This window comes from Metopolophium dirhodum, chromosome 8 (genome assembly GCF_019925205.1).
Source record: "Metopolophium dirhodum isolate CAU chromosome 8, ASM1992520v1, whole genome shotgun sequence".
Lineage (NCBI taxonomy): Eukaryota > Metazoa > Arthropoda > Insecta > Hemiptera > Aphididae > Metopolophium > Metopolophium dirhodum.
Window position 1 is genome coordinate 20187894 of NC_083567.1, and position 14445 is coordinate 20202338.

Sequence of the window (14445 nt, forward strand, 5' to 3'; positions counted from 1 at the left end):
TTATTAAGGTAAAAAATAAAAATACAAGTTTTACTTACGTTAACAATTTAACATGTTAATTGCTGAACCAAGCGGCGAGCACCAAAGCACAACAAGCGCCCAGCAGCGGCAAACGTAAAATGACGAACCGTTTACCGTTAAATAACGGTCATTTTTGACGGATAAATGACGGAATGACGGATAAATAATATATCCGGACCAGGGTGAGAAATTCATATACTCAAAAATCGTACTGAACTATTTACAATGCCTGATGGTTGGTATTAAATTGTAATTTATTTATTTGAGGTTAGAATTCGTACAAATGATTAAGATTATCAATTATAATTTCTTATCACGGAACCCAACTATTACAGACTCGACCTGTCACCATCCCTTCAATTGTTAATAAGTCATGCACGTTGACGCCACTTCCAACTTCCTGATGGTGATCTATGATGTGGCAACACTGGAGTGTCACCGCGGCCCGTGACCGTTGTACAACAGTTTTGCTTGTTTTAATAAATATGAATAACTATAATTTTAGATTTACGGACAAAATTAGAATGGTTGGCGGGGCCGGCAGCCCGTTCTACGACTCGTCGGTCAAAGTCCACTCGACCTATTGTATTATTATCTGGTCGAAGTCGTTGTTCTTAATTTACTTGTAGTTATTCTTATCGTAATTATTGTATATATTTTATTATGTACAATTTGTTTTCGGTCTCCGTTTAACGTATTTTCGTCGACCGGTTCTCGTAATCGATCGGTCTTGCACACTGCACACCTACCTGACAAGTGCCAATATTATTTGATTTCTTCGTAGCTCTTCACTCCTAAATCGTCGTCGCGACTATAGTTATTGTTCCCAGCCACTTGTCGGCCGGCTAAGGAGCGTACCACTAACTTTTTTTTTCATTCGTCCATCAATTCTCGATTTTTTAAAATTTTGATTCTGTTCGAATTTTGTCGCTACCGGCCTGCACCAAAGCACGAAAGTAAGTACCTATATACCTATCGATACAACGGACAGACCACAGTCGTGGTCCTGACCGACAATTAGTCGTAACCCTCTCGACTAATGGGATAATAATAATATAATTATATAATATACAGAGAAACCTCTCCTGATGGACACCTCCAAATAGCGGACATTTTCTTGAGAACCAACTATATATTATTATACATACTTTCTATGAACCCTCTGGCACCTCCGAATTCCGGATAAAATTTCAGCGACCGAGAGTGTTTGTTATTTAGAGATTTCACTGTATACTATATTACATGAACAAGTTTATAATGATACTTATATTATTTAATCGAGTACCTACTATCTAGGTATCTTCTATTTAGTTAGGTAAGCTAATTAATTTTTTTCAATTGAGTCGACACTTTTTCAATCTAAATGTTGAATTGCCTAGGTACATTGTTTAAGCTTAGAATTTATTCAACCAATTAATATCCATACGTTCCATTTTTAGATATCTTATTAAATATGTTTTTTGATAATCATTTGTACCTAGGTACCTAGTTATTTTGAAATATCTACCTTATTGATTTTTTGACCCACTCATAGGCAAATATTAAATAAATAAATAATAGAATTACCAAGTAAGATTATTTATTCACTTTTATTCCTTTTACCTAGGTTTATTCAATGTCTTCAAAAAAATTATTTTCCGTCAACGACAAGGTCTTTGTAAAACGACGAGCATATCCTGCCTGGCCTGCTTTAATAATTGGTATTAAATCTAACACTGAATCAGAAGTAATTTATACTGTATATTTTTATGGAACTGGTAACTACGGAGAATGTAAAGCAAATTCACTCTGTCTATATGAAGAAAACAAATATAAACTAGCTAAGCCCCGAAGAAAACAAAAGAAATTCAAAAAATTAGCTGAAGCTCTCGAATTAATAGAAAATGATACCAAAAATGATTTTGTCCCTGACAACAATGTTGAAGTATTTATGCAACCAATTTCAACAACTAATATAAATCAAGAATTATCTTTAGAAGATGAATCCAAAAATGTGAGTAAAATTGAAAATCAAAGTGAATATAATTTGAAAACTGAAGAAATGTTAACTTATGAGCCCGTTAATGAGTCAAGTTCATCCAAAAGTATAAAGGTTGTTTTAAGTAAAAGGGTATCTAATTCTGCAAAAAGAAAACTATCTGATGTCACAAATGAAAAAGTCCCGAAGAAGCTTACAAAATCAAAAAGTTTCAAGCCTATAGATATTCAACCTATAGTATTGTTGGAGCCATTGAATGATGTTTATTTACAAAGAAAACTTAATAGAAAACTGGTTAGTAACTTTACATTTATTTTTAAGATGGACTAGGAAAATGGCAGTGTTGTATAATATACCTACTTTTAAAAAGTATTTTAGTAAATATTCAATGGAATGGTAATATACACGGGAATAAACATAATATTTAAATGCTTAGCTAGGTAAATAAATAATGCATAAATAATTGTATTTTGGTCTATAGGTAGTTGGGGTGGGCATGAAATTCTTGCAAGAGCCATTTTTTTGATAGCGGTACCTATCAAAAACATAAATTAATAATTTTTTTTGAAATATTGAATTATATATCTCTAATATGGGTAGGTATCTTGTTTTTTTACATTGTAAGACTACATTTATTTTATGATAGATGATATATTAATGTAACGGCAGCACTACAGTAAAATGTTGAGTACCAATGGTTACAACGGTGAGTAATGAGTTTAAACCGAGGTATAAACAGTGGGGCCTTGGCCCACCCAGTGCTTATTTTTTGTGCTCCCAACTAAAGCTCTGGGCCTAGCTTAATAATAGGTACATGATGGGTACTTCACTACTTTATGATTGTTAGTCTGCTGTTATTAGGTTATTATTTAGTATAAGTATCCATGTTTAGGAAACCTGTTTCAGTATCAGTTATTAAGATCTTAAATCTAGGAACATCTCTCAAAATAAACAGTCAATTAGGGACTAGTTACAAAACTATTTGGTCTAACAATGTTATTTTTGCACATAATATGATGTAACAAAAATATAAAACCATTAAGTTTCACCAACTCAAGCATTAAGAGGATGACAAATATTAGGTAGGTACACCTAATCATAAAAACTATTTGTGTGATGATTTTTTAGTGCACATTTTGACAGAAAAGCTATAATAAATAGGTTAGGTTAGGCTCTTAAAAAATGAAAAATATTTAGATATCTACGTATTACCTAAATGTACCTCAAATACATTAAGAATGCAGAAAGAGGTCAGAAGAAAATGCCTATTTAATAAAACATATTTGTTATGACAGAACTAAAATGTCTGAAAATTTGCAAGTAGGTACTTATGTACTACTTATGTTATGTTTGACTCCCTGTTTGACTTCTGGTGTTGAATATCTTTATAACCTACATATATGTATTATTCTATAAAAAAAAAAAAATATATAGATAAGATTTAATGTTAAACACATACACAAGCACAAATATTTATGCTTACCTATAATGTCTAGTACAATTTCTTTAATGTTTAAAAATTATAAGTTACATAAATCATAAGGAACTTAAAATAGATGAACAAATAATAGTTAATACAACAAAAAATACCTACATAAGTCATAATATTTTTTATTTAGCAATGGTAGTATTTAAATAATAATAATAATATTATCAATTAAAATAACAATTAATACGGGGACTTTTTCATAACAAAAAGTCAAGTACTGAAAATGTACAGTTCAATAACTTATTGTTATTTGTTTGATATTTATGTATACAGTATTATTATAGTATGTATGTTTTAGTTGTTGTAGTATAAAATTATTAACTAAATAATAAAATATTAATAATATTATAATTTACAGAATTTTAAGACTGCTGAAAAAAATGTTACTGCCAATGAACAAATTTCTGAAACTCTAAATACTACTTCATCTGTACTTGAATCCAGTGACGTCTCATTAAATCACTGTGAAACTGCAGAATCAATAACAATAAATGAGAGTGTTCAGTCAGATTTAGGTCGTATATCACGCTTTGGTCGTAAAATCAAGCCAAACAGATTGTCTGACCATGACTTTGTCACCAGTGTGCCAAAAAATTTAAAGTTGAAGAAAGCAGATTCCAAAGGTTTAAAAACCCTTAATTCCGACAATAATGAAATTGATGATTCTTTAAAACAAAACGTAAAAAGTACAGGTAAAAGATTAGTTTTTTGTTGTTGACGTTATGTATGTTTAACAATTTGCTTATGTTAATTTTTATTAATAGCTAAAATATAACATGTATACAGGAATTAATTTTCGTATGGGAAAAAATTGATTTTCTTTTCCCCATAAGTTTCTGTTATTAATAAAATTATAAATTATATATCATAACTTATACTGGTTTTTTTATTTCAAAAAAATTTATTTTAATATAATTTATGATTTTAGGAGTTAAGAAATGGTGTTTTTAATGCAAGGAAAATGTATTGCTCTTTTACATATTCTTTGTATTAACTATATTATACTGAATGTTAAAAAAAATAATGTCTCATAATTATTTAAAATCCACATAAACATATAAATTAATTCATTATTCTTAAATATTTTTATTTATAGTGCATGGCAACAAAACAGACAGTGCAGTTTTGAAAAGCTATTTAAATAACAGACGCAACTTACAGAAATGAGGATTATTTTATTATATTCACTACATCATGCCGTTTTATGTATTAAGTCCTGACAATGACATCAGAAAGATGATGGCCCCCAACTGCAATACATTGATTAAGGTGATTTCTGAAGCATTTTGGCATAACTCGATTGGTGTATAGCAGCGATTTCCTCATTAATTCATTCTCAGAGTTCTTCCCAGGTGTAAGCCGATTTTTTAAAACATTTTCCTTCAGGTAGCTCTGAAAATTTTCTAACATGACATCATTAAATGTTGACAATCACGGTTTGTCCATTCTCCTCAAAAAAATATAAGTCCCAATCACACCAAATTTGGAAATCATACTGCACAGTTATTTTTGGGTAGTGAAGAGGTCTCTCATGAAGTTGTTTTGGGTTATTTTCAGCCCAGTACTGAACATTTTGTTTATTCACCAATCCACTGAGATTAATGTGGGCCTCTTCCCTACTGAATTAAGTTAACCCCGCATGGATCTAACAGAAGTATCAACCTTTCAGAACTACACTGTTTGTTTTGCTGCACCATGTAATATTGATGTACTATTTATAGCAGCATTACAACATTATTTCATACTGATGAACAGTCAACTAATACAGTAAACTTAAGAATGAATTGACTGACATTATCTGTTTTTTATTGTCATTTAAATGTTGTATGCAATTTTTCACTATAAACAATTGCTATATTTTTTATTTTTTTATTTCAGATTCAAGCACTAAAGCAATAAAGAAATTGAAAAATAATGTAACGTCAATACCCGTATCAATACCATGTTCACTTGACAGTGTATCCAAAAAAATATGCTTAGTGAACAACAGCCTGCATGAGAGAAATCCACCAAATAATTTGACTAAAAATATCATGGGTTCTTCATCAAATGTTGAAGTTGAGTGGAAACAAATGGAATCAAACAAAGCAGTTAAAGTTAATTTGCTACTAACAGAAGTAAATTTGCTTGATTGTGTTAATAAATTAAGCTCTGCTTTATCAATAAACTATAGAAAATTAAGTTATGAAATGGCGTTGAAGTCATTGGAAGAGATCAGTGAATTACAATTTAATGCTCTTATGTTAATAAAACATAGATGTATAATTGATAAAATTACAAAAGTGACAAAGTATGTAGGTGATGTGAATAACTGGTCCTTAAGCGATCAGGAAGCTATTGAACATGTTGATAAGGCGCACCAAATTCGATGCAAAGCTCGAAAGGTATTAAACAAATGTATATCACTGTTCACTTTAACCGATGGAAAAACATTCCAAGAGATATACAACCAAGAAGTCGACATGTTTATTGCGAAGACTCAACATTTGTCTAATGATCAGATTTATGGTTGTACCTCAGATAAATTGTACAAATAATTTCTTCTGCAAACAAGTGGAAATTGCAATAATGATTTGCTATATTTTTAGTTTTCCATTATTATTATTATATACAGTTTTGCATCCATAAGTATTAGTTTTTTATTGTAATTACCTACAATATTTAATAAACACCAAGCTACGTCTTTTTTTCCATTAAGTAATAATTAATTTAATACATTTTAAATTGTTTGCAAATCTTTAATATTGTATGTTTGTTATTTATTAATTTATTATATTTTACATTTAGCATGTAAAAATCTATGCAGACAAAAAATAATATTTTAAATGTATTGATCATAATATAGTATCCAATTTTTATTATGATTCTAAAAAGTATAAATTATAAGAATTTCTTAGATAATTACTATTTAATAGTTCAATAATTAATGGAAAAATGTAGTATTTTGAGTTATTAAGTATTAGATATATTTCAATTTTCACCTCTTCAAATCTATCTTTAAATCTAATAATTAATATAATTATAACTTAAATGAACTATATTAAATGCTTCAAAAATGTATTTGTTTATGACAGTGACACTATATTTTGTATTATTATGCTAGCAAAAAATGTTAAGTTTAAGATTATCATTTATCACATTGCCTAAAGGAACTAAGTACAACAATAAACAGATTTAATATTGTTATAAAATTATGTATCATTATTTTCAAAGGTAATTTAGCCAAGGAGGGTAAAATTGAATAGTATGTGGATTTAGCCAGGCTATCGGCTAAATCGTGAGATATATATTATTATATTTATGGAATTCATATTCCTAACAGGTGTAAACTATATAGGCAGAATTAATTGTCCCCCCCTCCCCCAAAATATTTTACTGATTAATTTCACAGTTATTAATGTTATGGCTTAATCTTGTAAAAAAAGTGGTAGGAGTACATTTGTTTTATTTGGTCACATATTATTAATATAATTTTTATATAGGTACTTAAAGACTTTCTTAAACTATTAAATATTATTTAAAAAATTAATTCTTAGCTTTTTTTCAAATTCATTTCTTGTTTATTATTATTTATTACTTAAGATTTTGTTGTGTAATATGTGTAACTGTGAGGTACCTATAACTTAAATAAATAAGTAATGTAGAAAAAAATGTGCATATGTTTTTGATATTTTTAATACATTAAGAAATATTTAAGAGGGACTTAGTATATTTTCAAACTTTTTACTCACTAACAAAAATGTTATCATCATACGACATACCTATACTTACATTGAAAACGTAAAAATTATAATGACTATAAAAACATTAAAGTTAGTCTAAATAGGTATTTTAAAAATATCATTGTTCAAGAAAATGTTAATTTGATTAATAGTGGAACGTTCCAAGTTTCTATCTTTTGAATATATCATAGGTAATTTTTTTTTCCGACGGAGGAGGAACCGCGTTAGTATTACTTCTCCGAATCATGGGTAACTTAGAAGTACTTTTAAATAATATCCAATGTTGTCTACATTTGATTTCAAATGGGCCATACAAAATGTAACAAAAACTTAACTGTTTATAAATTCAGTAAATAAAACATGAGAGGAATACTACTTATGAATATCTATATAATTTTTATATTTTATATTATAACTCAAGTTGAATTATCTAAAATTTGTGTGTGTTCATACATTTCAAATATGTTTTCCTGGTTAATATCTTCTTATTTTTTATTTTAATTTATTTAATCCAAGTTTATACGAGTAGATAATGAAAACTCATATTTTTTCTGAAAATGGTGGCATATATTTAAAAGGGGAGCAGTTGCTCAAAATCCTGCCCGGCGCTCGTTATGTTACGTACCTGACACCCGTGTATATTATGTAATATTGTTATGTACGATAGGTACATTCGCAATGCTCAGACGCCCAGCTCTACCAAGCCAACGAGTCATATCCGACCGACGTACTTCCGGTTCTTGTCCTTCCTGAGTTCCTGACACTGCAAGCGAAAGCTCACGCCGCTGCGTTAGCCGATCTCCTGAGGACCATCGCGTCTTCATACGAGTTCCTGGTAGGTTCGGGCGCCCTGCCGCACTGCATTAGTTTTACTTTAAAAACCAGACTTAAAATAAGTTAAAGACCAATTGGATACAATTTTTAAAACAATTCATTTTCGAAATATTAAAATATAGAATATAAATAAACTAATTCTATTCGATCAAACATATTTGTAGCCAGCACAGTTATTGGTGGTATTAATACACATTGTGTATTATGTTTATCTATGAACTAGAAAACACAGTGTAATATCAATTTAATATACGACATAGAGTTTATACATAATAATAATAATAATTAATAATATATAATGTCATTGAAGAAGATATATACCGGTATATACATTATACAATCGCCCTAAACTGAAACTGCCTTCCCATTCATTGTAAAATCTATATATTAATCGCTCCGCTCAGAATCAAAATTTAATGAATTTTAAACTTCAAAATAACTAGAAAATGTACCTACACGATTTTAACGAATTTTGTCAAAATTTGAAATTAAAATAAATAATTTATACCTAGAGGTCAAACGGTCTTAAGAGTTAAATAAATAAAAATAAATAAATACATCATTGTAAAAAAGGTAGATACCTTGGCTACCTATTACAATCGCTTCGCTCAGAATCTAAATTAAATTAAAGTTTGTTTTGGATTGCGTTTGATTTTTCTTCACCACAATAACAATAGATGAATACACCGCCGATCAAGTTCTGAAGTGCTTATATATAAAAAAAAGTTTTCTTTATATATTATATAATACATTTTTATTTAATATTTCCTCAGACTTGGCTATCTGAAAAAAAAATGAATAATGGACTCAAAAAAGAAACTAATTAAGAGGCTTAATGGACGTTGGCTATTAAGAAATTGACTCGTTAAGGAGGGAAAATGTTGCAAATAAAAATACACAGTAAACGGAAAGCGTAATTTTGGCTAGAAGACTACGACGGAAATTATTTAAGGAAGGGTGGCTTGTAATTAAAAAAGATTTACGACTGTTGAAAATATAATATTCATCTCTTTCATTGCCCTCATTTCGACATACATATCAACCCTTTAACAAAATATATGATAATATTATAATTTATAATATTATTATCCCCTAATGCAAACCGCTTACCTACGGTTTGTTTTTATTTTTGTATGCAGTACCTAATAAATAAATCACATTTTACCACAAAAGTCAACAGATTAACCTAATCGTAATATTTAAGTACTCTTATCGTGTATTTACTGTTCCCATCTTCGTGCCGTCTCACAGAACGAATAACGGGTAAAAGAGAATTTTAGGTACCTACTAACTACCTATCTATACAAAAGAAAGTTTATTTTCATTTTGTTACTTTACATTAAGTAGGTATTCAAATCGACCGAATTTGATGGGCTGTAAAACGAAAACTTTCCACTCGTTATATTATAATATACATTATAAAGGGAGAAACACAAAGATTGGAAAATGATGCTAGTTAAACCACAGAATATGAACGTATGATATGACGAAAAATTAGAAAGTTATATGGATAACAAATAATTTAAGAAATATAGGTACTAGAAATAATATTTTGAAAAAGTATTTTGATAAATGTTTTTAACGTCAAAATTATTCTTTTAGTCAGATTTACAAATTGGTTATTTTGAAATTTTGCTAAAAAATTTGAAATAAATTTGAAAATTTTCATTTTCATTTTCAAGAAATAAAAATGAAAAAATGAATGCTATAAATGTAAGTAGCGCAAGTGTTTATAAATATTATATGTAGGTATAAAAAAAATTATAACAAAAGTTATTCCATTAGTCAGTTCTTTCTGTTATACACCCCGTAAATTCTACTCGGTAAAAATATGAGATGTCTTTGCCAATGGAAGCGCAGGCTCCTGTCCCTGGTGGTTGAGAGCCAGTTGTTGTACGCGGCTCCCAAGTCTGGGCCACCAAAGTGGCCGACATCGCCAGAGAACCAAGGCAAACCTGATCCGCCCACAGAGAACAGCCGCGCTAAGAGTGATTCGAGCATATAGGACCGTTTCTGACGAGGCCGCCTTGATCCTGGCCAACATGCCACCGGTGGATCTTATTGGTCTAGGGAGGACCAGTCTAAAGGATCGGCTAGAAGCCGCAAGCAAATCCGGTGAACCTCGGCAATCCAAGGCGGATATCAAGCGGCAAGAGAGGAGGGTCACCATCGACCTCTGACAAAAGAGATGGGACGTCACAAAGAAGGATGCGTGGACGCGCCGAGCGATACCTAGTGTAAGGAGATGGATTGAAAGAACCGTGCCAATAGTGCCTTTGTCAGGCATTGTTAAACCACGGCTGTTTCGAACAATACTTGTCAAGAATGGCAAGAGCTGTCAACGCAGCATGCTGGAACTGCCCAGCGCGCAATGACTCGGCAGAGCACACGATATTTGCATGCCCCAACTGGAGCAGCCTCCGCGCCGAGCTCGCGGTGCCCACCTTGGCCACCAGCCTATCGCAGACGACCTACCCGACCTCCTGTGTGGACCTGACTTCAACCTCCTCCCCGAGGATCCAGAGAAGAAGACCACGATGCTGGTCAACGCGGCGGAATCATTCGAGCTGTTATACAACATGGTGGAAAACATCCTCTCCCTCAAGGAAACGGAAGAAAGGGCAAGGCAGGCAGTCGGAAAGAGAGAGCCCACACCGGACCCCGACGTCCAACATGCTGTAAGAGGAGTTCCCAATGAACCTCCAACCTAGCAAGTCTTCGCATTAGGCAATACTGTATTTTTAAATTTTTGTTGTGAGCCCCCGAGTAACGCGCTCCCTGTCAGGCATATACTTACCAGCGTACGCTGAGGAAAGTCTGCCAGGTCGCGGGGGCTTAGGCCTGACGCCATTGGTGTATTAACTATGTTTAATCTCAATAAACGATAGTGGTCGGAGTCCGGAGAAGTAATGCTAACGCAATTCCTCCTCTGACCCTCGATTAACTCGGAAAAAAGGTAGGTACTATAATACCTACCTACCTAAGGTAGGTATCAATCTGCAGCATAGGGTATTGCAACATACTTGATTTTTTTTTTTTTGGATGGTTTATTATTTTTTTTATTTTTTAGATAATAATTTTGTGAATCAGGATTTCAAATTTCATATAAAATGGTATTTATAATTTCAAAATGTTGAAACGTAAGTAAGAAGGTACTTTAGCCTTTAGGTAAGTATACTCATAGTTTAATTAATTAAAAAATAATTATTTGGAATATTTGGATATGATACTATTGTATGCGTTGTATATTGTACTCATTGTTGCAACTTTATTGATAGATGAATAGACGCGATACGCTATCTATGATAATATTATTAAAGCACGAGTTTTATCATTAACTTATTATTATAATTGTATTAGGGTAATGTGTACAATTATTGGCACCTTAGAAATTCGTTTTTGCCAGTTATTGGCTCCCATGACTTAGAGAATTTTTTTTAGATTCTGAGCGAAGCGATGTTTTTATTGAGCTTAAGCCCGGAAAGTATAGCCATTAGCTGTTTTTTTTGTTTGTAGGGGGGTGGAACGGTTGGTGGTTACACGTTTGTATGTGTGGCAAGGGTTGGTAATTAAAAAACCCGGGTGGTCACCCATCCGGGAGCTAGCAAAACCAACCGATACGTACACTCAGAGCATTTTCGCAGTTGAGTGTATACGGACCGCGCCACACCAAGCCACAGATGTAGAGGATATAATATCTTCTCTACATCGTGATTGTCTCATTATTGCGCCATCGAATTCGAATAATCACATAAATAATATGATAACACAAATATTACACTGACGGTAAAATAGTATCAGTGTGATCATTTTATAATTAAAAGAAAATATCCCTAAAATTCATAATCAAATATTATATTATTTTATTCGAAAAACAATACTACTCGGTGCCAATAATAGTACACTTATTTACCCTAAGTCTGTTGTTTCGAAAATTAAAAATTATAACAAAAGTAATAATATGACTATTATATCTTATGTTTACATAGGTGCCCGTCTATCACTTCTGTGTTTGTATTTTTTCAACACTAATAATATTATGCGTACAGCCTACCTATCTATATTGTGTTTAATTAGTTGAGAACAATACAATACGGCCTTAACTTTGAGGTTGAACTATATGATCCGAATATTAACTACCTACCTACACAGGATTCAACAAAATTAATTGAGAACTTAAAGGTCAGTGTTTAAAGTTTAATCAGACTTAGGTCTATGTTAGCTAGCTTTATGAGTAGGATTTACAGTTAATTTACTTTTGAATCCGATACAGGTCTCTTTTTATTGACATAGTGTTAGTCATTCGTGAAGGGTTGTAACATAGTTGTTACAATTTCAGAATACAAGTTAAACAAATAGAATGGTATTTCAGCCGATAAATTTAATAACTATGAAAATAATTGTTTTTATGTGTTAAAGTCTGGATATAATGAATTTTATGACTTCAATTAGCCATTAGACATAACAACACGTGCATAGTTTATTGCTCAATACATTGTAAAATAAAAAAAAAAAGGTTGTTAAACAACATTAAAGTCGTAAAGTTTAGCTTGCAAATTAGACTCCTATTTAGATATGTAATTTTATAAATTGCGAGAGTATATACCTAGTGCCTACCAATCCCCTCAAAACATGCTGTAGCCTAGTTTGTAAGTTGTAGGTATAAAAACATAAATATATATAAACATATATACGTTTTAAGTGTTTTAACTTTTGATTTTTAATTTATATTGATTATGATTTGTAACATTCCATACCACAAGCGGTGGACCCAGCGCTTCAATTTTTTTAGAGGGGGGGGGCAAAAGTAGAAATAAAAAATATATATATAAAAATATAAATTTCTACTAACTATTTCTCCTATAACCAACATAGTAACCAATTATAAACAAAAATTTCCATCGTAAATTTCAAAATCCTTGTTTGAGTACCTCTCCGGGTTGAACCTACTGCAGAGTGAAATTGTGAATCCAAACCATCCAGGTAACCATTCAAACACACACAATTAGTTTCATCAAAATCGGTGCAGCCACGGTTTAGGAGGAGTTCAGTGACATATACACATGGACAGAATAAATATATATATAAAGATTATACGTTCATATTTTAACGATTTCCAATTTACTCGATTTAACTGAAGCCAGCATTTCGTATTAATATGACGAGTGGCGACATTATAATATTTAGATGATACATACGCCCTACCTATATATTGTTATTTTAATTATTTTGACTGCCCGTAGATTGGATTGTAAAAAAGTGATGGATAACGTCATATTATATAAAACGGTTAATGTATAATAGTATATTCACCTACATGGGTTTATTGTTCCGCGGACACGCTGCTTATTTTACGACCCCAATCGAAACAAGCGTCCAGGTATACGTACTTTTTACGACTGTTTTACTATAATATTATTATATTACCTCATATTTCAAATTATATATCGCATAATAATAATTGTACGCCCCAGAGACACTGCAGGTAGGTAGATACATTCAGAATTTCTGCGCCACGGTAATGGTTTTTTTTTCCATTCTCGTCTATCCACATACTGTTCCACCCTCATCCATCCATATACTTCATACTATAAACGTCAATTTTTGACAATAAAAATTAATTTTATAGTTTACACGCATGATGTAATATATATTATAATTTATAATTAACGCTAGGATTTTAAATTTCAATGTCCTAAAATATTCATAAAGATTTAAAATCACAAAACATGCACGATAAAATTGAATTAAAATGCAATTTTTTAAATAAAATACTAAAATGTACTATCAAGAGATTATCTGCCAGTGACGATAATAACGAGATTTAAGAAAAAATAATTCAGTAAGAATTTGAACTAAGTAAGCTAGGAAAAGTTATTAACGTAAATACATGACGTCAATGACGTATACAAAAGTGACACTCTAGAGTCTAGATGATAATAAAATATTATAATAACGAGAAAAAAATGTCTGGAATTTACTGCAGATGGATTATCGATATTATCTGTCGTATTGTCCTTTATCGCTGTTCACTATAATTATTGTAGTAGTCTATGAGCTACTGCAGACAGTATGACCTCACATTTTAGCTTCCTTGAAATTTGTATAGTCAATAAAATCGGGCCTGCTGAATACGATTGAAAAATCAGCTGATTCGTAGACCACCTCGTGTCTCCAAAATCAGGACAAAAATCAACTGACTTTATCGCCTCAGTCACCAACACCAAATGATTTGAAAATAATTAAATAATGTTATAAAAAAGCAATTCAAGCGTCTCCCCACCACAGCCGCAGCTTTTCCCGCTGACGCTGCCTGCAGTGACTAAAAGCTCATCCGTGAATTTCATAAATTTAAAAAAATTGTTTTTGACGTGTAGAATTTGTATTTCCATCAGCCGACT

At 31.4% G+C, this 14445-nt stretch overlaps 1 protein-coding gene across 1 annotated transcript; it reads left to right on the plus strand.

Annotated features, from left to right (window-relative positions):
• The first annotated feature begins 680 nt into the window (after nucleotides 1-680).
• Nucleotides 681-6662, plus strand: LOC132950374 (hepatoma-derived growth factor-related protein 2). Its single transcript, XM_061021796.1, has 4 exons — nucleotides 681-977; nucleotides 1628-2293; nucleotides 3847-4180; nucleotides 5367-6662. Exons 2-4 carry the CDS (start codon nucleotides 1637-1639, stop codon nucleotides 6023-6025), a joined length of 1650 nt encoding a protein of 549 aa, XP_060877779.1. The 5' UTR covers nucleotides 681-977; nucleotides 1628-1636; the 3' UTR covers nucleotides 6026-6662.
• Nucleotides 6663-14445: the final 7783 nt, after the last annotated feature.